The 23,270-nt window shown below is 40.6% G+C and overlaps 2 protein-coding genes across 3 annotated transcripts in view; both read right to left on the reverse strand.

Moving 5' to 3' along the window:
* Positions 1–62: 62 nt before the first annotated feature.
* On the reverse strand, positions 63–1,591 carry otulina (OTU deubiquitinase with linear linkage specificity a). The gene is made up of 3 exons (XM_084702765.1): positions 1,365–1,591; positions 1,019–1,140; positions 63–729 (listed from the first exon to the last, which is right to left on the reverse strand). Exons 1-3 carry the CDS (start codon positions 1,476–1,478, stop codon positions 306–308), a joined length of 660 nt encoding a protein of 219 aa, XP_084558891.1. The 5' UTR covers positions 1,479–1,591; the 3' UTR covers positions 63–305.
* An 8,159-nt stretch (positions 1,592–9,750) lies between these two features.
* Positions 9,751–23,270, reverse strand: part of pou6f2 (POU class 6 homeobox 2) — a 60,496-nt gene continuing 46,976 nt past the window's right edge. For both annotated transcript variants that reach the window (XM_084703621.1, XM_084703620.1), the window contains exons 6-9: positions 19,021–19,230; positions 16,610–16,757; positions 14,303–14,471; positions 9,751–10,258 (exon numbers count right to left, since the gene is read on the reverse strand). In XM_084703621.1, coding sequence (XP_084559747.1) covers positions 9,751–10,258; positions 14,303–14,471; positions 16,610–16,757; positions 19,021–19,230 — 1,035 coding nt within the window. The remainder of the gene's footprint in view (positions 10,259–14,302; positions 14,472–16,609; positions 16,758–19,020; positions 19,231–23,270) is intronic.

A 23,270-nucleotide genomic window follows, 5' to 3' on the forward strand; every position in this document is an offset into this window, starting at 1 on the left:
GTCGGTCGTCCATGATGATGCGTCTACACATAGAAAATGTACCCGTCTTCCCGAAATCTAAATGCATTGACATATTTTTTTATTTTTCAATCAAGTACATATTACAGTCACTAAAACAGAATACTATGGCTGCTGTACAAAAACACTCCAAAAGTTTATCATATGACTGTTTCCCTAGTAAAATTGTTTCTGTAGTAAACAAGCTGCAAGTTAAAATATAGGCTTGTACACAAATCTAATCTCAGACATTAATCAAATTATTTCAAGAATAAATATCCACAAGTTTATATTTTACAAGAAAAGGTTCACTCTGCACTATTCAGCTGTTTCAGGTGTTGAGCCAGTTCCTCTGGCAGCCCGAGTTCCGACACCACCTCCATGCAGCTTTGAACCAGCCGTTCAAAACTCTCCTCTGAACTGAGGAAGTCTGTAGTGCTTGAACAACTGGGTTTGTGAGACGGCTTCAGATCAATGTCTATATCTCCCCCTCTCTTGCAGCAGTCGGCAGCTTGACACCCCTCTCCCCTGCATCCTGCATCTCCCTGGTCCACCCCTAGGTCTTCCATACAGTCGGAGACGTCACTGACACTGGGTGGAGGCTTCTCCAGGGCCTTAACCATTGCCTGGATGACAGAGTCTTCATGCTGCACAACCCGTTGGAGAAGGTCTGTGACGCAGGCAGGAGTGGGGCTGTCTGGCCTCTGCAGCTGGCACCAGCACTGTATAGCACTGTGTAGAGACAGGCACAAAGAGGCAACAAACTGAGAGACAATAGGAAAAGAGAACCGAGTGACACAGGCATGTGTCATGAAGAGTGGAGAAGGGGCTACAGTGATGTGGCCCTGCACAAAGAGACGAGTCATATGATGGATCATTGTGGCCAATATATGGAATGAGGAAGGGCAAGTTATTTGTGGAGATAAATCAGAATATATTGGATTGGCGTCAACTTAAATCTCAACCGTTTTATCCTCCAAAAAGAGTTCAACTGCATGTCTGGTTAAATTTACTTAAATACCTTATGATTCCTTTCAGACGCCCAATGGCCACAGTTTTAGCCGCTCCTTCTTTGTATCCCAGGTTAAAACCGAGCTGAAGGGACGCCTCTTTACCTGCGTCAATGCCATCTCTGTATCCGTCCTGAACAGAAAACCATGGAACAGTATTGTTTAACAGTTTCTAGAGAATTGTGTTGGTTTCATTGTATCTAGAATCTAATAGCATAGTACATCTGTCCCAGATTTTGTCAAACGATGATAATACACGACACTGCACTGTAATGTATTTCCTGTGAAAAAATAGTTTTCATTTCCCATGAGTTTACCATCATCATCACCTTTTCACGTTTCATCATCACGTTTTACCTTAACACGCTTTTCCATGTTGTACTTCCATTCTTTGTTTTGTAAAGTAATGTCGTCCGCATCCTCGTCGAAGACGTCTTCAACACTGCGTCCAACTGCCTTAACCCAAGACATCGTAAATAATAACTTATTTTCCTTTGTGTGTCCTAGGACCGCAACCTATATTCGTGGCAGGCTTCTGGCATTTAGTTTCATGTTTTGATGTCAGTTCACGTGTCGAAATGTATTGTCTACGTCATCATGATGCGCAGGATATTATTTTCTTCTGGTATTGTTAACATGTACCACTGCCAAGAAGTGCTACACACTGCCACCTTCTGCAAAGGAGTTGGCACTGCAGTCTCATTAAAGTATTCACGATAAGATATCTTGTATTACATATTTTTTGTCGACAGAGGACGCTAAACCCATACAGTATAAATTCAAATATTCAACGTAGTCCTTAATGTTTCACTCTGAGCGTTAGTTTAAATGAAGTGGAACATTACTGTTATACTAAGACACAAGTCAAAAGTAAGGTGTCGATGCGAATTATTAACATTAAAGGAACTTAATGAGGTCCTTAGAGTTATTTAGTAACACAGTTTTGAGCAAGTGGAATGTCAATTTAGAATATTTGGAGGCTACCTGTAAAATGTTCAAGTAGGCCTAATCATCTTCCAACCAAAATTTCCTTGTCTTTTGTGAAACCATCAAATCAAATTTGAGCTGGAGGAAAGCGCAGAATTTCAGACAAGAATTGGGGGCACTGTTACTCCTATTTGAATAAATGTTATAACGTTCCCTGGTGCAGCTTTAAAATGATTTGAAGTTATTTTTTGTAAACCATACACACCTTGATGATGAATACCCAAAGTATTATTCACAAAGCATATTGTGAAGTTACACATTTACACATCTTAAAAACCTGAGATACCAGAAATTCTAATGTTTTTAAAAAGCATCCTACTTTATCAAGACTGCATCCGAAACAGTGTCTGTCTCTCTGGATCCTGTCTGAATATGGACCATCCTTATTCATGATGTCAACCTGAAACTGAGAGAGGGATGTAAATATCTCATAACAAAATTACTGGCACAATGGGCGACATAGAGCAACCACTACTTACCTTTTTGATCTACTTTGTGGAATGCATCTATTTACGGTATGTTGGTGTCCTACATATCCTTCCATAGATGCAAAATGTCCTTAGGGCATAGACATAGGGCAGGCCTTAGGGCATGTCCATAGGCAGGCAGAGTGAACATACTTCAAAAAGCTTAATATTGTTTATGGCAGAAATTTATTTTTACTTAATTTTTATTTTAAGTTGGATATTAATGTGAATAAAATGAAATGGCCATGGATGTATGATTTTGTTTTTGGTCCTGTTTATTTCTGTATTTTTTTTTATAAAAACAACATAAAAAAGCTTTATTTTATTTATCTCTTTATGTATGTCTGATGAGGTAGTCTACGTGTATCACAAGTTTGCTGCAATGCAAGAGAAAGTCTATGGGTTTAGAAGACTTGTTTCTTCTAACACAATTTGTCCACACAAGTCTTTTGCCAGCTTGACTGCATTTGTTTTCAAATCAATGTCTAGAGCCTTTTTGCCAAGTTTTCAACACGTAAATATGTTATTTGTGATGACAAACACATTACTCATTCATCAATATTGTATTTTACCCTCTTTCCTCTCTCCACAGAGAAAAGAAGAGAGAGAAAAATATTTTAAGATTCTTTATTTTTTATGCTGGGTTTTATGGAAAACACAGGAGAGTCGGAATGGTGGTGGACAAATGCATCTGAGCTGGGTGGAATGCATTTGCAGGAGCTGGACAACAATGGCCTTGAGAATACACTTAGGCCACAGTGGACTTGACTGGGTTGTGTGGAAATGGAGTCAGACTGCAGGCCTCATTCACGGAAGCAACCACACCTTCCGTCCCCACGCTCAGAGAGCAGAACAACCCAGTCAGGGCAATCACCTGACACATTTCCATCCAATTTCCACTGCAGAATGTGTTCATTTTCGGCCTAATGGCATGTCATTTTGCTGGAGTCTTTGGTCAAGAATTAATCCTGGAATCAAAACAGATTTTCCGGGGAGCAATCTTCCATCAAGTATTGATTTTTTTACACTCACAGAGCCTGTACTCCCTAATTTAACCTGACAGCCAGAAGCACAATGGACTGGGAGCACCTTGGCATCTCACAGGGAACTCTCCTCCTTCTCTTTCTTTATCTCCACCCCCCTCTCCCTTTCCCCTTTCCCCCTTCCCCTTCCCCTTCCCTTTCCCTTTCCCATTCTCTCTTTCTTTCTTTCTCTCTCTCTCTCTCTCTCTCTCTCTCCCTCTCTCTCTCTCTCTCTCTCTCTCCCTCTCTCTCTCCGTCTTCTTTGAGAGAAGAAGTGAAAAAGAGGAGAGGAAAAATGGACACCAGAACATATCAAACAAAGAGCCTTGGTTACAGACAACACAGGACTAAAGCTTCCTTTTCTCTGTTTTGCCTCTAATTATGTTTTCAAGTACTGTGCAACTCAGCCAGGTGAGGCCGAGAGGGAAAAGGAGAGAGGGTTCTGGGGCCATCAGGTGTCATTACCGGCCTGTTGACATCTCCCTGTCTTTGAGTGATTCTCATCTGTGATTTCCCCCCAGCCATTTTCCTGAGATGTGCGGAGAGGGTCTCATCATCGCCCCATAAAGAAGGTCCAAAGTGTCTGTATTGGACCATCACTAATAAGACAGGCAAGATGCATCCAACCACACCACTCTTTCTCCATCTCTCAATCACTATCTACCCTCTTACTGGCTTTTGATACCAGGTCTCTCTCTCTCCGTTGCATTGAATATACTATGTAGAGATCAGGGAGGGGAGAGAGTGGTATGAGGGGGTAGATGTTGTCCATTCAAACAGCTCATCAGAAGACCAGCTATTTGCAGAAACATCTCAACCCATCAGAAAAACAGTTATTTTCTTTTGACCCTTAGCCTCCGTTTTTCTCTGTCCTAGTGTTGCAGTTCTCAAACAGGTTTTAAACTCAGCTCCCCTCATTTAGAACTAGCTTCTGTACTTTTATCTTACCTTATAAACAGTCTGAATGAGAACATTTCTGAAATTACAGAAAAGATAAAAATCAACTAATAATGTGTGTATGTTGGTTAAATTGAAATTGTTGTTCCAATTAGTTTTATTAGAAGCTTGTGAATTATGTTACCATCAACCACGTAATTGAATGTGCTGTTGTTGAACATTTGACTTCAGTGCACGCTTTACAGGCCCTAAATTCAAAATAACATGATATCCTTTTGTTTGAGTTGTTTATGATTGTATTGTTTTTTTCTGCCACTGCAGTGCAGATCTTTAACAGATCAGTGCAGATGCATTTGGAAAGTAAGACAGCTCAGAGTAAAGGGGTATGAGTCCTGCACAGGGTGGTAGAAAGTGAAATGGGCTGTGGACAATCCGCTGTTCGAGTCAGAGGTACCATCTCCATAAAGACACCGGCTATTAACTTCTCTACCTTCAAAAACCTCACACAGTGGCATCGCTAATAATGAGACGAGGGAGGGGGGTTGGGACGAGGGAGGGGGGTTGGACAAAACAACACCAGAAACAACAAGGGATCATATGCATGGACAACCCCGATTGCATGTGAGGATTGGTAATTGCACCCCCAGAGGCGTTGGGGTGTGCAGAACAGCAAAGTGGGAGATGCCTCTGTGACTCTGGCTTCACAGAGGGGGTGCCGGCATCTCAACCTTGAGGAGGAAGTTGAAACGCAGAGGTGGATGGGGGGGGGGGGGGGGTTGGGCAGAGGGGAGGGGGGGGGGACACAGACAGTTCATTTACCCAGAACATCAGCACCACTGCGCATTGTTTGAAAGATAAGGGAAGTGAATGCTTCATGGCTGATGGAAAACAAAGGCAGCAATTTAAAACCATCTGCATCCAGTGCTCCTGCACATGCTCCCTCTCTCTTCCTCTGCCTCTCTCTTTCTGTGTCCTGGATGATATTGAAACATAATCCATTTGGGCCTCTGACTTGTCATAATATTTTCTTCAAACATTCTCTTCTCTTTCCAGACCATTTTAACTGGTTGCAAGTTGAACAGGAATTCATTATACTCCAACAAGTCAGTCAGTTGACTTTTGAGGGGGAGGGAGAGATCTTGTGTTGACGGTTTGTAATGGATCAGCCTCGACTATCTCATTTGTCCTTGTGGGTGAAACAGAACTATATGCTTCTATAGACAGATGTGTTTTTATGTTTCAGAACTGAATGAGATGACTGAAATAAATCTATGAATCTTGCTCTATAGTAAAGATCATCGTGCAAACACTTCACCTTGTGAAGACGAATGACTGTTAAGCTGACACACAATTGACAGATAGCACTGACACATTACAACTTCTTTGTATGAAATGTTTTACATTTTCCATCATGCCTTACTTGAAAGACATCCTTCTGGGTTCAGTCCATTCCATATTTATTTTACTGAATGACATAAAATGTGTCTTTCTATGCAATAGTTTGGCCATCTGTGCCCAAAGATTTGCCCATTGATTTGTATAAAGTATTTGGTAACTTTCTCATTCAAAAGCATTGCTATGCCTCTTGTTGATGGTGAAGAAAAAGTATAGTTTTCCCCCCATAGACAAAATGGGATTTCTGATATCGGAGAACAGATTGGGGTATAGAAAAGCTGCATCTGCGCATTACATAGTTAATAATGGAAAAAAATGATGAAAATTGAGAAAATACAAAACAAAAGAATATCAAATAGCTGTCCTATGGTATATCTCACCCATCATTACTGAAGAGCACATCTAGTGTTTTAAAATGAAGTGAAAAAAGAAAACTGAAAGAACGATGAAAACATCTTCAACATCAGTTTTCAGCCTAATGTTAATAATTTATAGTCAGTGCTTTTTTTTATTATTATCATTTATTTATTTACTACTTTCTCTGCACCAGCCAGTCAGTTTTCAAAGGCATCATGGACAACAGAGCTGTTTCAAACTTTGGAGTTTAGTTTCAAAAGGCTTTCACCCAAGACAGTTTTCTTTTTCTTCCATTGTTACACTTGTCTCGTTATTGTTATCTGGTACAGCAAAGAAATGAATCATTAATGTGAAATAACCCTGACATGTATTTCTTTCTATTGACCTTATGGAAATCTAAATGAATTGCTATTGAACCTGGGGTCTTGGTCAGCTGTCGGTTTGCTTTAAGGTGTGAACTTTGTAGTAAAAGGTTAGGAATCGGAGAAAGTCTTTATGGGGCTGTTTTTATTCTCTCTCAATCACATCACCATGAAAACATGCAGTTCACTGATCTTAGACGGGAACATAGAAACTGCAGAGTTTTGCTGAGTAGCTAACATTATATGTTGAGTGTAGTAAAGGTAGGTGCACTTGCATTGAACCTATAGCAACTTGAAGTCTTGAGTATATTTTTACTCCTCTGCCTGTCTGTGACTACAATACAAATATGTTTAATACAACTGACTCATGGGCACAATAAATCAACTTGTGAATAGTGTTAGTACTTGCTGGTAAACAACAATAACTTCTGTGGTTTATACATTTTCAGAACCGTATTTCATGAGAAAGTGTGCTGATGTAGTGTAAAACACAAAGTCAACAATGTCAAACAATCGTTTATTAATAACTATGGATTAACGTGACAGACTTGAAGCTTTTAAGAAATACAGAAAGTGCTGTGTAAACTGACCAAACATATATTGCTCAATAGAATTAAATACAGTTTTCTGTCTGTAAAATTAAAACCACCCTTGGCAGTCGCATTGGCTTTGGTTTCGAGGTCTTAATAAGAATAATAATTCAAACCAGTTTATCCTTAACTGTTAGTATCATTAGTCGTTACTTATGATTATCATTTTTATACATATTTGGGTAAGATTGTAAAGCCTTTGAATATCCTGGATTCTGAAACAGAGAACTGTGAAGGCCTAAGAGAGAACAAAATTAACAAACAACAATGTCTAAAAAGTGATACGTGTGTAACCCTGTAAAAACGATTCACAAAAAAAAAGAATGTTACACAGAATCATAGAACAGATAAATCCACGACCCCCTCCACCTTCCCCCTCCCCAAAAGAGGTTAAAGTCACATCCAAATAAACAAAATGGTATTTTTTCTTTTTTCTTTTAACGTGGTGTATGGCATTTCTCACGATGTACAAAAGGACAATGATGAGGTAAAAACTCTGGTTAACTTATACACATCAATTTGTTTCATTTTAAAGATTGTCAACGTCTTCAGACCGATTTTTCTGTACAATGTGCATATAACTATAGAGCTTTGGTCCAGCGTTTTAAAGTTTAGTGGAGGCATGAGTTTGTTGCCATCTTTTGGTTTTGGTTACAGCTACATTGCCCAAGCTATACCTGCAGCCAAATCAAAGTTCCTCATACACTTTGTTTAAGGGAGGGGAACACACATACACATATGTATTTCACATATCCTACAGTTTTCAATGGGAAACACAAAAAAAAAAAAAATTCTTGGCTCAGGTTTCCAAACTGACAAAGAGGTAGCACTATGAAAAATTATGTAATGGCCGACTGTGAAAAGCTAGTGTTCCTGTGAAACAAAGTTGAAATGGTTGATGATTAACTCATCACAGACGGTTGCAAAACAGCAGTACTATGTAGAAACCAACCAGTCTTTTCAACAAATGCTTACTATATTTGGTTTCTTACATGACAGTAACATAATGTTTTATAATTAAGAGCGACAGTAAATCACATCTATTACCATAACAATAAAGGCTTCTGTTACGTGAAGTTTTTGATTGTGTTAGTTTGGTATCAGATTTAAAACAATCCACAGTAGGTTGACAGACAGGGAGCCAATTGATGTGACATGAGGAGGCAGATATTGAACAAAATACAACATGATCATGAATACATCGCATCAAATTCCTGACATGTGCCACTTATTTTCTACGCGTATCTATTTCCAAGGGGCTTTACTTAATCGAACATTTTAATGACATTTTATGATAGGCGAAATATGTCATTTGATGGTAGTTTGAATACAGATAAAAGTCAATAAACTGTAGTAGTATAATAACCTTGAATCTTTTAAAATAACATAGATGAAACTCCTTAAACAGTTGAGGGGAAAAAATGATGCTGAATATAAAAAATGTGACAATTTCTGAAATATGTTGTTTTTTAGGATTCAAATGTGATTGATTCAAATGTGATTTTAATATTGGCCTGCATTTTACGTTTTGTCCTCAGCATTCTTCAAGTCTGAAACATGCAAGGGTGGATTTGGTAAACCGATCAACAGGGACAAACATTTGAATAAGAAGGGCATAGACAACGTTATATTTTGTTATGAAAAGGGTTTTTAACAGACAAGACTTTTACTTTTGAAAGCATATTATCTGACACTCTACTGCCCTCAGCACAACCACAGAAAAATCTTGTTAGAAACACACAGACAAAGAAAAGGAAGCAAACCACTTCAAAAAACGATAATATGTTATTGGCAAAGGTAAAATCTTCCCTAGTCCTTGAGCTGAAGTAATGTGTTCTTTGGCTATCAGGCTTTGGCAACAGAATGACAGTAGCTCCACATTAGTAGAGTTGATGGACAGAGATCTGTACAGGTAGCTACTGAAAATCCCTTCACTGTCACTATCTTTTCTCCAAATCATAGACAATAAAAAAAATCATTGATAAATACCTGTAAAAGTTGTACAAAGTTAGACCGTGACTGAAAATAGCTGCAGGCGATGGATCAGACATACAAATGACAAATACAATATGCTATTTTTGAAACAGCAAAGTTGTGGTTTTCAAAGAGAACTTTGACATTGTGGTTTCAGTTTGCTGACTGTATATTGTAGATATTTACATATAAACCCAAGAGGTAAAATGATGTGAGACAAAGATACTTCTCATGTAGATTTTTTGCCGGTACAAATGTAAAAATTTTGAACACATTTACATTAAAAAATTATTCTTAGTACTCAGATGACTTTGGTAAATAGTTAGTATTTTTGTTTTGGTATGATCTCTTTACTAAAATCTCCTAACAAAAAAAACAAAACAAATTTGGACACTATTTTGGTCTGGAAGGCCAGAACCTAAAACTCTTTAAAAACAGAACATTGTATTTTATTTTTTTATTTTTGTGGTATTAACATATTTTTTTCAGGTTTTTGGTTTTCGCCAAGGTAATTTACATAATTGTGGTAATCACACTGACAAACACATATTTTTGTTAGCAAACGCTGATTAATGTTCATCCATCTGACTTTAGAAAAGAAGAGAAGTCGTTTTTTCCAGTCTTCATCATTCCACTTCATTCCGCCTTGCTCTAAGAACTTTCCCTCTCTCACTTTCGCAAGTTTTGGTTATTCATTTTGGGAGCTCCTCTAGAGAATCAGACAGTGGGTCCATAGGTGCTGCAGGGCCGAGATCGGGCTGTTTCAATCGCTTTATTGTGTTTTTCAAAGCCTGCCTCTTGTTGCAAAACCAGACGCGTACCACTTCCCTGTCGTAGTTCAGTTTCTCTGCTATTTCCGTCATTTCCTGTCCAGAGGGGTGTGTGTTCTTCTCAAAGTGGCTGTTGAGGATCTCCAGCGCCTGTGGGGTGAAAGAGGTCCTCCTCTTGCGTTTTTTCGAAGGCTCGCTGCCGATAAACTCGGTCAGGTTCTGCATGCCGGATCGGTGGCGGGCCTCTGCCTCGGCCATCCAGCGTTCCAGAACGGGCTTAATCTTCTGGGCGCTTTTTGGGGTGATGTCCAACTTCTCAAACCTGGCAGGGTATAAAAGGCCAGGGTTCAGTTTGCCTGTCAGACTGCTACCTATAGTGTTCTCTTGGGCTTCCTGTGGTAGGAAAAAGTGGCTTCTCAGGATGGTGTGTCTGGGGAGAATTGAGAGAGAAGAATCTTACTTAGGTGCCCTGCCAAATCAAGAGATAACCTTGCCTGCCTTTGTGAAACACTAGGGTCTCCCCGACCAGTCGCTTCTGGAACAGAGTCTCTGTTAGTCTGGTGACATCCCATGCCAGCTTGGGATAACCAGAAACAGTGATAGTAAATATAATTGAGGTGATACCATTGGGTTTGGCATGTGGTACTAAATGCTTATTGACTGGTAGGTGACTCTCTGTCCCAGATAGGCAAAGTTGGAGCGAGAAGACCCAGTGATTGGCTAAAAGAGACTTTTCAAAACAGACCCCAAAAAACTCAGACAGTGCTAAATCATACACTGCAATACTACAATTTTAAACAAAAAATTACTATAATCGATATTAAATCATCAAAATTGAGACGAATCAGCGTTTTTCTGTCCCCTCACTTCAAGCGATAAATATAAAGGTTTAAATTCAATAAATGTCAAACAGGCAGTAGTGCATGCACTTCAATATTAACTATAATTTATTTACAAAAGCAGTTTGAATTATTAATCAAAATGCACATTTTTAAAACTTTGCTCCAACTCTTTACAACCCCTCATTGTATATTTAATATGGATATATATTTATCCATATACTATATATATAGTATATGGATGCATGTAAATATATTCTAATTTCATGAATAGTGCACTTTTAAGAGTACTAAAAGAAAAGCTGTGTGAGAAACCAACTGCATCCAAACCATGGCATTTCAAATAACTGTCACTACCTAAGCTGTTTGACCCTCTATAGAATAGGGCTGAATAGTTGTGATGCTGTTAGCTCCATGCCTCTGTCAGTAGCAGAGCTGTGAAAGATGCACAGTACAGAGAGGGCATTTGGGTTCGATGTGATGAAGATAATGGACTTGGAGGTAAAGTCTCAGGTTCTCCTCAAGTCTTGTGATGGGGTCAGTGTCTGTGTGTGGTTTTAACCTGGTGTCCCTCAGTAAGGCTTGGTCAACTGTTCTTCTATTTCTGTCTCTGGCTCTTTCTCTTCTTAACTGTCTTTTTCTCTCTTTTTATTCTGGCTCCATCCCTCTCCTTCTGTCTCATTTTCTATCTTTTAGTTATCCTTTTCTTTTCTTTCTTTCTTTCTTTCTTTCTTTCTCTCTTTTCTTTCTTTCTTTCTTTCTTTCTTTCTTTCTTTCTTTCTTTCTTTCTTTCTTTCTTTCGTTCTTTCGTTCTTTCTTTCTTTCTTTCTTTCTTTCTTTAATTATTCGTTAATTACACCCTACTCTTTTCCCCTTATCTCTTTATTTATCTCCCTTGTACCCTCATGTCTCAACTGTTAACCCATGTATTCCTCTCTCTCTCTATTTCTCACTTTGTTTCTCAGTAACCCAAAAGCCATGGAGACTTTTTGGTGAGGAGAGCTAACATATAGAACAGCAGGTTAGTAATGCGTGAGTTGGTATAGTTCCTCCTCTCTGTTCCTAAACCTTGTTGGTGCGTTTCAGCATGTCGGCAGGGAGTATTATTTATAACCGACTTCTTTTAGAAAGCGGAAAGGAGGAAGATTCCATAGAGCAGGACGTACATGAGTAAATATGAGGAGTGGGTAGAGAAAGGACATTTTATGGATCAACAGGAACCAAAGCTACTAATATGAGCAGAGAGTTGCTTGACTGGCTCCTCTTGGTTTAAATCCACAGGGGAACCAGAGGATTGAAGATGCGTCTCGACCACCAGTAGTCACAGTTTTTTAGGTCATGCATAAACAAATCTATGTGACGTGCAGAATGGTGCTATACCTATGACTATTTCCACTTAACATTTTGTGTGTTAGCTCTTAAATATCCTTAATGAATGCAACCGTTTTAGACATTATGAATGGCACACAACATACAATATTATTAAATATGTATTTGGTGTCTGTTAAGCCAATGTTTCTGCTTAATTTGATGTGCAAATGAAAGCTTTTTAATCTTGTCATTATGTCTGAATCATTGATGTGGCAGGTAGTGTCTGCGTGTGAATGGAGGTTTTAAATTCATGCGATTAAGCATGACAAGTTATTTTTCATCCAGGGAGTAGATGAGTGTGCAAAGACACAATAATAATCTTGTAGTATTCAATAATTAAAAATGTCTGTGGATACACAGAAAGCATTACAAAAGCATACTAATTGGCTCCAGTACCACTGTATGAAATCATGTGATCCTCCATCATTTCTAAAATTATGCTACCATTTGAAGATGATTCTTTTGAGGATAAAGACATGAGTTCAGGTTGTACTTCCTGTCTGTTCCAAGCCCTCAACAAAGCCAAGCCAAAATCCTGAGCCAGGGATTGGTCAGATGATATGCTTTCCCATAGACCAATCAAGTTTTTTCAAACAAAGTGAGCAGCAGAATCAGACAAGATGGAGGCATCTGTCACAGTGTGTTCTGCTGAGTTCAGACTTGAGGCCAAGAACTTACGTGCAGCAAGCCTATCCTTCTGTCTCTCAAAGTCATCCTCATGTCCTGGTTGATGTTAACTAAACTAAAGCATGTGAAGTCTGCCTCTACTTAAAATTATCAAGAGATGGCTGTCATGTCCAATGTCATACAAACTGGAAGAAAAAATGTCTTAACAGCATGGATAAAAACCCACACACAGTGTTTCTTCTTTTTGAAGCTAATGGCTTTTAATGTATGTTATAAATATTTGAATTGTGCATAGTTGTAAATATTTGATATGTGAATTTAAGAGTTTAAACATTAGCTTGAGAGAGGGCTGTGCCTCATACCCCCCCCCCCCTGCACAATTTCAGTTTTTATCTGCCCTTTGATGTTGATGTGATGAAACTTTTACTAGTCCTCGGCAGCAGTGTGTCACATAAACAGCAACGGGTCATCAGCAAAGCCTATGCATTTGAGAGATGCATTAAAATTCATAGTAAAATGAAACAGGCCACAAAGTTGAGTACTGATGACAGTGGAGTAGGAAACTATGGTGGCAATGTACCTTGCCATTCAGTAGGCTGGGATAAGGCATGGGAATGATACTTTCCAGAAAGATCATTATTCAATCATACACCTAATTAGTTTGGGTAATAATATATTTAAAATGCTTTCATGTCAGATTAAATTAGACTGTGAAACATATTGAACAAACACATTTATATGAAGTACTACATACTAAAAGTACTAAATATTTTACCTTGCACAGATCTCTATAGTAGCAGTTAAACAGCATTTATACTTTATATCATTTGTCAGGCTGGATAGATTGATATTAAAGATGAACATACAGCTTTACATTTGTTAACCATGAGTGTCTGATTACCTAGAGATTAATATATAATGCGCCCATTTAGGACCAAAACGCATGCCCTTCAGGCACTGAAGAACATGACAGTTTTGTCAAAGGAGAATCCTTGTTGAGATACTTTAAGACTAAGTCAGAGTGAATGGCAATGGCCCTTAGTAATTATTAAATGCTCTAAGTGCTTCTTGTAATACTGCATAATGTTTTTTGCATAAGTAACAGAGGGCTGTCATGTTTAGGGGAGGGAGGAGGTCAGAGGAGGAAAAGGACAAAGCAGAGATATGAGAGCTTAATTTGTCTACTCTTCTTTCAATTATGCAGTCATTTTAATATCTTAATGAGGCGTGTTTAAATATGAAATTAAATATGGATGTTAGACAACCATACCGCCACTCTTGTACTGTGTGTAGTCAGACAGCAGTGAGAGAGCTTTCATCTAATGCACAGCAACGTAGAGCCTTATTACATGGAGGAACTGTAGGAAGTTTTTGTGCGATCTGATTAAATTGTTTAAATATTGGAAGGACATGGTCAGCATAATTTGTTCGGTAATTAAATCACCCAACATACCATATATCCTAATCATGCTTACCACTGTACCTGGTTTCATTTTACATTTGAGAAATTCAGCTCACTTGAAATGAGGAATTGGAATATTGCCGATTTAAAATAATAAGATCTATGAAATTTGCCCCAAAAAAGATACCTTCCAAAATATCCCTATTTCCGATGGGGCACCTGAAGTATACCTTACCTGCAGATGGCAGACTGGCTGTAGGCGGGGCCCTCAGCAGCACTCAGTGCCTGCCCCACCTGGGTTTGGGTCAGGCCCAGGGAGAGGCGTCGGATCTTGAAAGCTTTGGCGAATTCTCGGATCTCCTCCAGGTTGACCCCATCAACCTCGCTGGGGGCCGTCTGGGGGTCTGAGACACAACACAACAAGGGCTTCATCACTCAGCTCCTTTGACTGTAAATCCAGTCAGGCTTGCTGATCACTATGCTGCCCCTCCATTTACAACAAGTTAATCAAGAGCAGTTGAGGCTCTGCTCTGAATGAATGGGCTACACAATACATGTCCCTGTCATGTGATGGTTGCAGAGATGCAGTATCGAGAATTTTGTCCTTGGTTTTTGATGAAAATCATTCTAGCATTGTCAGACACCATCTGTAAACAAGGTTCTGATAATAGACCCATCTGTAGCTGAATCGAATCAGTGAAATACAAACCATAGCCTAATATTTGCCCTTAAATTGAAAACCTTTTACTTTAATCTCGGACATGAAAGCCAAACACAGTATCAGTGTGAAATGTGTCTATTCAATAGTTAATATGCAGCAGATGCTACCATTCTTGGGATTCCTCCTGTTGCTTTCTGACAGTAAACATTTTGAAAAAAAAACAGCCCATCCACAAAGAAGACAGGAATGTGTAAATAATTACAGGCATTCATGTGTTCCACTTTGGGTGATTCCAATGCTTGCATCCCCACAAATGAATGCTGTACTCAAGTATTCCCAAAATGAAAAATACAATACAGGCAACTATTGTTGTTTTATAAAATTTTGTTTTGCAGACCACAGTTGAAGGCTTTAAGGGAAAAAAAATAAATAAAAAAACAACTTTCGCTGAGCATTTTTGAAGAATTTCATAGCTAATAAAAAGTGATTTCACATTGTACATCAATGTCAGGTGCCCTGGCATCCTGCTTACTAAAGCAAAGTTTGTGCCATTGAATAATTCATCTTGGTCATTATCAATGAATTATTAAAGGAATCCTCCAAGCGTATTTAAGGAAAAATCTATTGGGCTGGCATCTTGCCGTGCCTCATAAGTGACGCGTGGCGCATACGGCTGGCTTCAGACGTGTGAACGCTGGAGAGATGTGCGACCAGAGACTGACTGAACAGACGGGGAGGAATGAGCACTCTCAGCTTCAGGACCCATCATCTACACCTTGATAAGCAGCTCATATTCCTCCACTGATGGAGAGAGGGCCTCCTCAGTCTCTTTTCTACATATTTTGCCGGCCTGCCTTTCAGTAAACGACTGCCTGGCGTATTTCTTTTTCTCTTGGACTGTTTTTTAGGAGTTTGAGTGACTACTACAGCTACTTTGAAAAGCAAAAAGCTGCTACCCATTCTGAGCAGTGACATCTCATATTGTATCTGACCTGGTTTGTCCAGGGAACTGTTGTTCTCAAAATGTTGTTGCATTTGTCATGCAGGTAAATTCCATATTTCTGTGAGTGAACAAAAAACTTGTGAAAAACATAAATGACCTGAAAACACTTTGTGTTATGGAACATGGTTTACAGGTGACATTTCATAATCACCGGCCATTCAGAATAAAATATTCCTCAAACCATGAAATAAAACAGAAGAATGATTTTATGCTCTTCCAAATCATACTTTGAAGGCACGAACCGGGAACACAGTAAATACAATATGTTGGACCAAAGCAGTAAATTGATGGGAGGGACAGAGAGGGCAAAAGGGATTACAGTATGTAGGATTTGACCCATAAGTAATGGTCCATTGTTCGTGTCCACAACAAGTTGATAAATGGCAAGTTCTCTTTTATTAAATTCAAAAGTCAGTCGCAGATGCCTTTGAAATGAGTTTATCTGGAGTTTAAGGGAATTGCTTTTGACAAATGAAATTTATCTGAATAAAAGCAGAGTTTTTAAGGCACTGCCTGCATGTTGACAAGCTTGGGCCTGGTGATTTATAAAGGGTCTGCCAAAGGGACAAGCATTTGGAGAAAGTACCTTGCGTTCATTAGTCACACAACGTCTTTTATCGTCTAATAAACAAAATAATTGACATGGCAGGACTAAAATAAACCCTTAGAAAAGGCAGGAGACATTAAAAATACTCTTTAATAACATGTTTATCTGAAAAATTTGCACTAATAACTAAAAGACAGTACTAGTTGCAAAATGCTGTCAATATGTAAAATACTATGTAGAGTATGCCTGCCCGGTAGATCACACTCAACTGGATGCTTTCAATCTATTAGATCCATGCATGTTGTGGCTTGTTTCAGGGCAGGTTACTTACTGCTGACCAGCTGGCCCACACTGAGAGCTGAGGAGGAAGAGGAGGAGGAGGAGGAGGAAGAGGCCTGCCGGAGTGGGCTCTGACTGTGGGGCATGTGGAGAAGGCCAGGCTGAGACGTTGCTGTCTGATTCTGCTGGCCCTGGGGCAGCTGGACACACACACACACACCACACACACACACACACACACACACACACACACACACCACGCAGACACACATACACACCACACACAAACACAAACATATTTAGATGACAACGCATTAACTCTCTAACAATACTCATGAACAGTAACTCCATTAACATGATAATGAAGACTATCATTGCTATTTGACTGTAGAAATTAGATTGGACACAATCCACTCAGTATAATTACATTAAATATCCTAACATCCATATAAAGTGATTTAGTGGCTCCTCTGACAGAAAGATCAGTATTACTTGGTTCTAAGCAGAGTAATCAGAGTCTGATTCGACACAGTAGCCAGCAGACAGGAAGAAAAGGACTTGAATGGAGTCACGGATACACCGTTTTTAACAATCTCAACTTTTCTGTGACAAACATAATCGTTTTTCTCTAAACTGAAGTTTCTGTGAACAGCCATGACAATTCTAAGATGTTTCCACTAGTTGTCAAACTTGCTGAGGAAATACTAAAGAAAGGAAGTCTGGAAGAAAAGAAGATTTTGGACACAGCAATTCCCAGATTTCAAACATAATTTATGATTTGCAGCAATGCACTTTGACTGTGAAAACAATGTATTTTCATGTTTTATGCACAATTGAATTGCTTTTACAAGATCAAGATGATGTGTCTTCTTTTTTAAGTGAAGGCCGTCTCTTCTATAAAATTGGGTTTTCTTTCCAGCTTTCTTTTTGCTATTAATTATTTTCTCCCCGGCATGTGTTTGTCTGCATGGTGCGGGATGTCAACAACGATGCACATACTGTCAAGGCTGCTGACAGGCTGTGAGAATTATCTGGCTTCACTGGAAATATTCCAGACTGCAGGTTCTGACAACCGTAAATTATACCGATGGAACAATGTCTATGAGTGTGCTTTGAAGTGCAGACAAAAAAACATAAACATTACTACAAATGCATTCATTCAAGAGTATAATCTGGTGTGTCCACCCATTCAGAGTCATTTAAATCAATTTTCCAAAGAGTTAATCCGTCATATCTATTTATTATGTCTGACTCTCCACTATTCCAGACACTATAATTTCAGTCAGTGAAGATTGTGCTGACGGATCTGGACATTTAATTAAAATAATTCAAAAGGGTCAGACTCTATTTTGTTTGTATTCAGTGTGTCTCTGACTCTGTAGCGAATATTTGAAAGTCATATTAAGGACACATCTCCAAAAGGTAGGGTTTTAGCTCATTCACTAAAAACTTTGGGTTCTAGTGAGTGCATGATACATTGAAATGAGCCCAAGGTATCCTGTATTTTATTTCAATGTGTTGTGTTGTTTTGCATTCCAGAGTGGTTTATTCTGCACCAGTCTTATAAAAGACATAATGCTCCATGCACATATTTGATAAAAATATGTTGTAATCATAACATGGCCAGGTCAAAAAGGACACGTGTGTGAGTAATTGAAAAAGAAAGGGACAGAGAGAGAGAAGGAGAAATAGAGGAGTGAAAATAGAGGAGGGAGTGCTTGAGCTGTAAGTGGGGTGATGAAAGGCATTGTTTTTCGTTTGGCTCTGCAGGGGCTCTGCAGACTGCCAGAGAAGAAGTCTGGAGGGTTTCCTGACAGGTGCCCCCCACACACAAACACACACACGCACACACACACACACACACACACGCAAGCACGCACACACACACACACACACACACACACACACACACACACACACACACAGACACACACACACACACTCTGCTGCCTATTAGCTACTAAAAAAATAGTATTTTATCAAAGCTCTGACAGATTTTGTACTGTGCACTATCACTATTTCTTCTTCGCATGACTCCTACCCTGCCTGAATAGAGTCAAAAACTTGAAGGAGTACTGAGCAGCTGTTGTTTCTCGTAACACCGGTCGTGTTGCTCTACAGTTTTACATTACATTTGTGAAAGGAAACCATTGTGAGATTACATTATGCCTCAATTCTTTGACTTGTAACAATTCTAAAGACTGGAAACAGTATAGTTCACTTGTGAGTGTGTAAGTGTATGCATTAGTTTTTTGTGTGTTTCTTTGTATGTGTTTCCAGTATATGTGTTTGCTCTACGTGAATGTATTTGTGCATGTGTTTGCAGGTATGTGTGTGTGTTTGCCTGTATGTGTGTACTGTATGTGTGAGTGTGTGTGTGTTTATACGTGTTTGAGTGTATGTCCGGTACGTGTGTGTGTGTGTTTATATGTTTGAGTGCACGTCCACTACATGTGTGGTTACCTGTTGTCCTGGCTTGATTGGTGACAGTGTGATTCCCTGGGTGTTGATGACAGGCAGGATCTGATTGCCGATCACTGTGGCGATGATCTGGCCCTGGGCGTTAGTCAGAAGCTGAGGTGTGATTGGCTGGACCTGCAGCGCTGGGTTTCCAGTCCCTGATTGGCTGGAGGACCCTGCAGAGTTGGGCATCAGTGGAATTGTTCCAATTATCTAGAAAGGGGGTCGAGAGTGAAGGGAGAGAAAATCACTTGGGGATCCATAAGGAGTGAGAAGTAAGAGTGTTGTTTTGATCTTTGTTCCTGTAAAGACATACAGAATAGGAAATACAAGCGACAACAAACTGTAGAAGTAGCATAGCATGGTATCAGAACTTGACTTTTTGAGTTATAGCGGGGTAGGTGAGTATGAGTTTGTGTGTGTGTGAGAGAAAACGTGTATGTGAATGTGTTTGTGTGGAGTGTGACATGATCATGTGTCACTGGGGTGGTTTTACTGGCTGGAGCCAGAGAGGGCAGAGGACACAGCTGGGAGCGCACTGCAAAGGTCACAGCTCTGAGTACCTGTGTGTGTGCTGGTGCACACCACTGACTGTGTTATCCATCACAGCCCAAGAGAAGGATGTGTGTGTGTATGTGTCTTTGTCTCTCTCAATTCTGAGGGGGTTGATAATGTAGCCACTAAGAGAGAGAACCCCCCATGACCCCCCCCCCCAACACACACACACACACACACACATACATGCATGCACACACAATTCTAGTTCAGCTGTAGGGGTCCCAGGGGTACTTCACCCCCCCTCCTCCACCGTTCTCCTCCTCCTCTGCTGTAATCAGGAAGGGCAGATCAAAGGGGGTGGCAGAGTGTCACCATGGTGCTTTAGCTCTCAGGGCTGCCAGAGTGTGGCCGAGAGGACCGCTTCGGGGGGGAGGGGGGAAGGGGGAGGGGGGAGGGGGGGGGTTAGGTTAGCGCCTCTTCACAATGATGAAGGTTAATGTCATCTAGGGACTGGTCGTGGACAGCTTTTCAAAAGACTACAGACACACACACTCTCTCTTTCTCTCTCTCTTACGCACAGAGCGTACACACGCACACACGCACACACGCACACACACAGATCTGTACTACCCCGCTCTCGTTATGATATAGAGAGCAGGACGATGGGGGAGCTGTCATTCCTGGGAATGTCTCGCCATTTGGAATATTGGAACTCTAGAACGTTTGGACAATGAGTGTAAGGGCGACTAGAACATATGTCTGTCTTGTTTTCCAGCAAAATGGGCAAAACCATACAAAACGATAAATAATACTTATATATAATAACCATTTAAAGAACATCGTTAGTCATACTCTAAAAGCGCTTGTAAAATCGATAATGCTTTAAGACCCTAAACTTCTCTGATCTGTTCCCCCGAGTGTTAAGTTGGGTTGACTGTAGCATGCATTGTAGGCTGTCTTGTCATAGAGCCTGGTGAGTAGAATGCCCCTCCCCTCCCCTCCCCCCCATCCTCCAACCCACCCTCTCCCTCCCCACTCTTCTCCTCTCTCCCTTCACCCCCCATCCTCCAACCCACCCTCTCCCTCCCCTCCCCTGCCCACTCCTCTCCTCTCTCCCCTCACCCCCCCATCCTCCAACCCACCCTCTCCCTCCCCTCCCCACTCCTCTCTCCCCGCGCCCCTCCGTGCTCCTATCTGTCTCCCTTCTCCCGACTATGACATGATAAGAAAGGATCAGAGCGAGGAAGGTGGGCCGGCAATCTGTAATTCATCCTCGCCACGGCTCATTTGCTTACGTTGCTTCACATTAAGGGAAGGAGAGATAATTTCTCTCTCTTTCAACGTCGCCCTCCATGCATACCCTGTATCGCTTTCCTGCCACTTAACATATTTTATGGCGCTGCCGCCTTTCAAGTCTCCTGACGCTCTCCTGGCTTTGCATGCTGTCGTGGCAGACGACTTGTTCCACTCAATTATTCATCCTCATTGGACTAAGTGGTTGTTCTATAAGCATAATAAAAGAGAGGGTAGCTGACAGCTCTGCTTGCATCCCAGGATGTACTGGATTACTGCGAGCGCTAACTTGGCTATGAGCGTTAACTTGGCCACGGCAGTTCCATAGGAGCTTGCCTGGCCTTTCTCCAAGTGAGGCTGTGGGACCAGTGGACCAGTTGAACGTTGATTTCACCTATTTGTATCAATAATAAGTCCGACACTGAGGCGTAACGTGGGAATGAGTCATTTCCTGATTTCCCAAGTCATGAGACTACATCCTCATGGGCTTGTGAACTGTACAGGCTGAAGGCTCAGAAGAACTTCTCCTTGTTCTCTGCAGGCTTTCTTTTTTCCCCTCTTCCTTCTGTTCCAACTCTTAACACTGCGAAGGGTCGGGCACCTGCTCTTTTCCTTTTATTTCCTTCTCTTCTCTTCTCCTCCCTGTCTCTCTTTCTCTCCTTCCGCCTTTCCCCTGAGCAGAACTCATTAAGATTATGCCGCTATTGTTTTCACTGGGATGTCATCTCATGTCTCCAGCCAGGGCAATCTGCGACGTTAGCTATGGTCACCAGCCAATATCTCTGCCCATTTTCACCTGTTCGTGCAGAGAATAGAAGCCCACCCAGGACAATGCTTTCTAGTTTACTCTTACAATGATATTAAGTTGCCTCTGAAATAAAATGCGGCAGCCTTGAGATATTATGCACTTGTCTTCATCCATTGTTCATTATTATGAGTCTTTGTCTGGCTCTAAAATGAGTGTATTCAAGGGAAAGGCACAATACTTTATACTGATCAGCCACACAGGCAATACTTTGTCATTAACAAAAGAGCACTTTATGTTGGATGATTATTTGAGGCAGTGTTTAGCGGTGTTCATCACCAGTCAGTGAGGACGGAACATTAATATGACACTGCATTTGCTCTGTAGAGCTGACAGGACCCTGCTTGTGTACACACAGCAGATGCTTACTCTCCTCTGAGAGCTCAGAACCTCTATCAACACGTAGGAGTGAATTTGTAAGTTCAATGGAGCCCCAGTGTTCTTCTGGGGCTGCCTAACTGAGCATGTGTTTCCTCCAGCACCTGGGATGTTCTACAGCACTGAGGTGGGGTGGAGTGGATGGAGGTGGAGGAGGAGGGTTAACTAGGCTGGTGTTTCTTCACACAGACTGAGTGACTGTTCAAGCATCTCAACACTCTTCATATCATTTCCACAGTGTGAGTGAGCTGGCTTTTCTCTTTCAATTGACAGTTCAGAGGGTGGTCATATCAAACAAATGGACATACAACAACTGTAACTGAAGGTTTGGTCTCATACAGGGTTAGCAGCCCATCCAGTTTTCTGGATATTAACAAAATGACTATTTCTAAGCTAATTATTACTTTCAAAAAAGCTTTTAAAGAAGCTATTCTAGTCAATCTGCCATGGCTCAAGTTAAATAAATAATTAAGCCTGATAAAAACCTGTTCCTTTGTCATTTTCCATGCTGACACAAATTCTTCTGTTATGGTTGTCAGCCTCTCATGAGGTGTTTGTTGATCCCTCAACCAGGTTTCAAGCAGACATTAGCCTCTATAATCCTAACACTATACACCGAGTTAGTGTCTGTCTGTGTGTGTGTGTGTGTGTGTGTTACTCCAATAGGGTGGAACATGTTTCAGAAGCCTCTGACTGAATAATGCTCTGGCATAATGAGGAGAGCAGCAAAGGCTGTAGCCCAGGGCTTTGACCATCTCTGTGACCTGATTATGTCAGGGACTGTCAGTCGCCAAGACACTACAAAAGCACAGAGCATCCCATCAAATCCATATCCATGGCGATCTGTCCTCGACGACGCTCCAGGCCCCTTCAAGAGCCAGGGAAACCCATACTGTCTTATTAGCCACATTTAGCATCAAGAGATACACACACTTACACCATGCTCAGACATGAACCCACACACTCTTTCAGGTGTATGTGATATGTAATAGACTGTACTGCATGGGCGATTTACTGTACCTACAGTGGAGATATGTTGGCAGCAAATGACAAAACAACATATACTTTTTAGCCCTCTCAGCTGAAGTACCATAAACATGTTGACAAGAACTCTTAACATCAATACCAATGCATTACAGTCTTATCTCAGACACAAACAGGTAAATGAAGTGTTCTTCAGCCAGTATTTGTTGTGATAAACAGGATAGCAAAGAGAGTGCAGGAGAAACTACTTAAGAGAGGGATGGAACAGGGGTTATGGTAAATAACACCGTCTGGC

Source organism: Hypomesus nipponensis, chromosome 8, assembly GCF_054491055.1.
Source record: "Hypomesus nipponensis isolate SF chromosome 8, ASM5449105v1, whole genome shotgun sequence".
NCBI classification, from domain to species: Eukaryota; Metazoa; Chordata; class Actinopteri; order Osmeriformes; family Osmeridae; genus Hypomesus; species Hypomesus nipponensis.

Excerpts from the sequence above, each read along its gene's own strand:
- otulina (XM_084702765.1), bottom strand. The coding sequence starts at position 1,478 with ATGTCTTGGGTTAAGGCAGTTGGACGCAGTGTTGAAGACGTCTTCGAC. Across the intron at positions 1,141-1,364 it reads ACATGGAAAAGCGTGTTAAG|GACGGATACAGAGATGGCAT; the intron begins GTAAAACGTGAT and ends TTTTCTGTTCAG. Across the intron at positions 730-1,018 it reads CGTCTGAAAGGAATCATAAG|TGCTATACAGTGCTGGTGCC; the intron begins GTATTTAAGTAA and ends GTCTCTACACAG.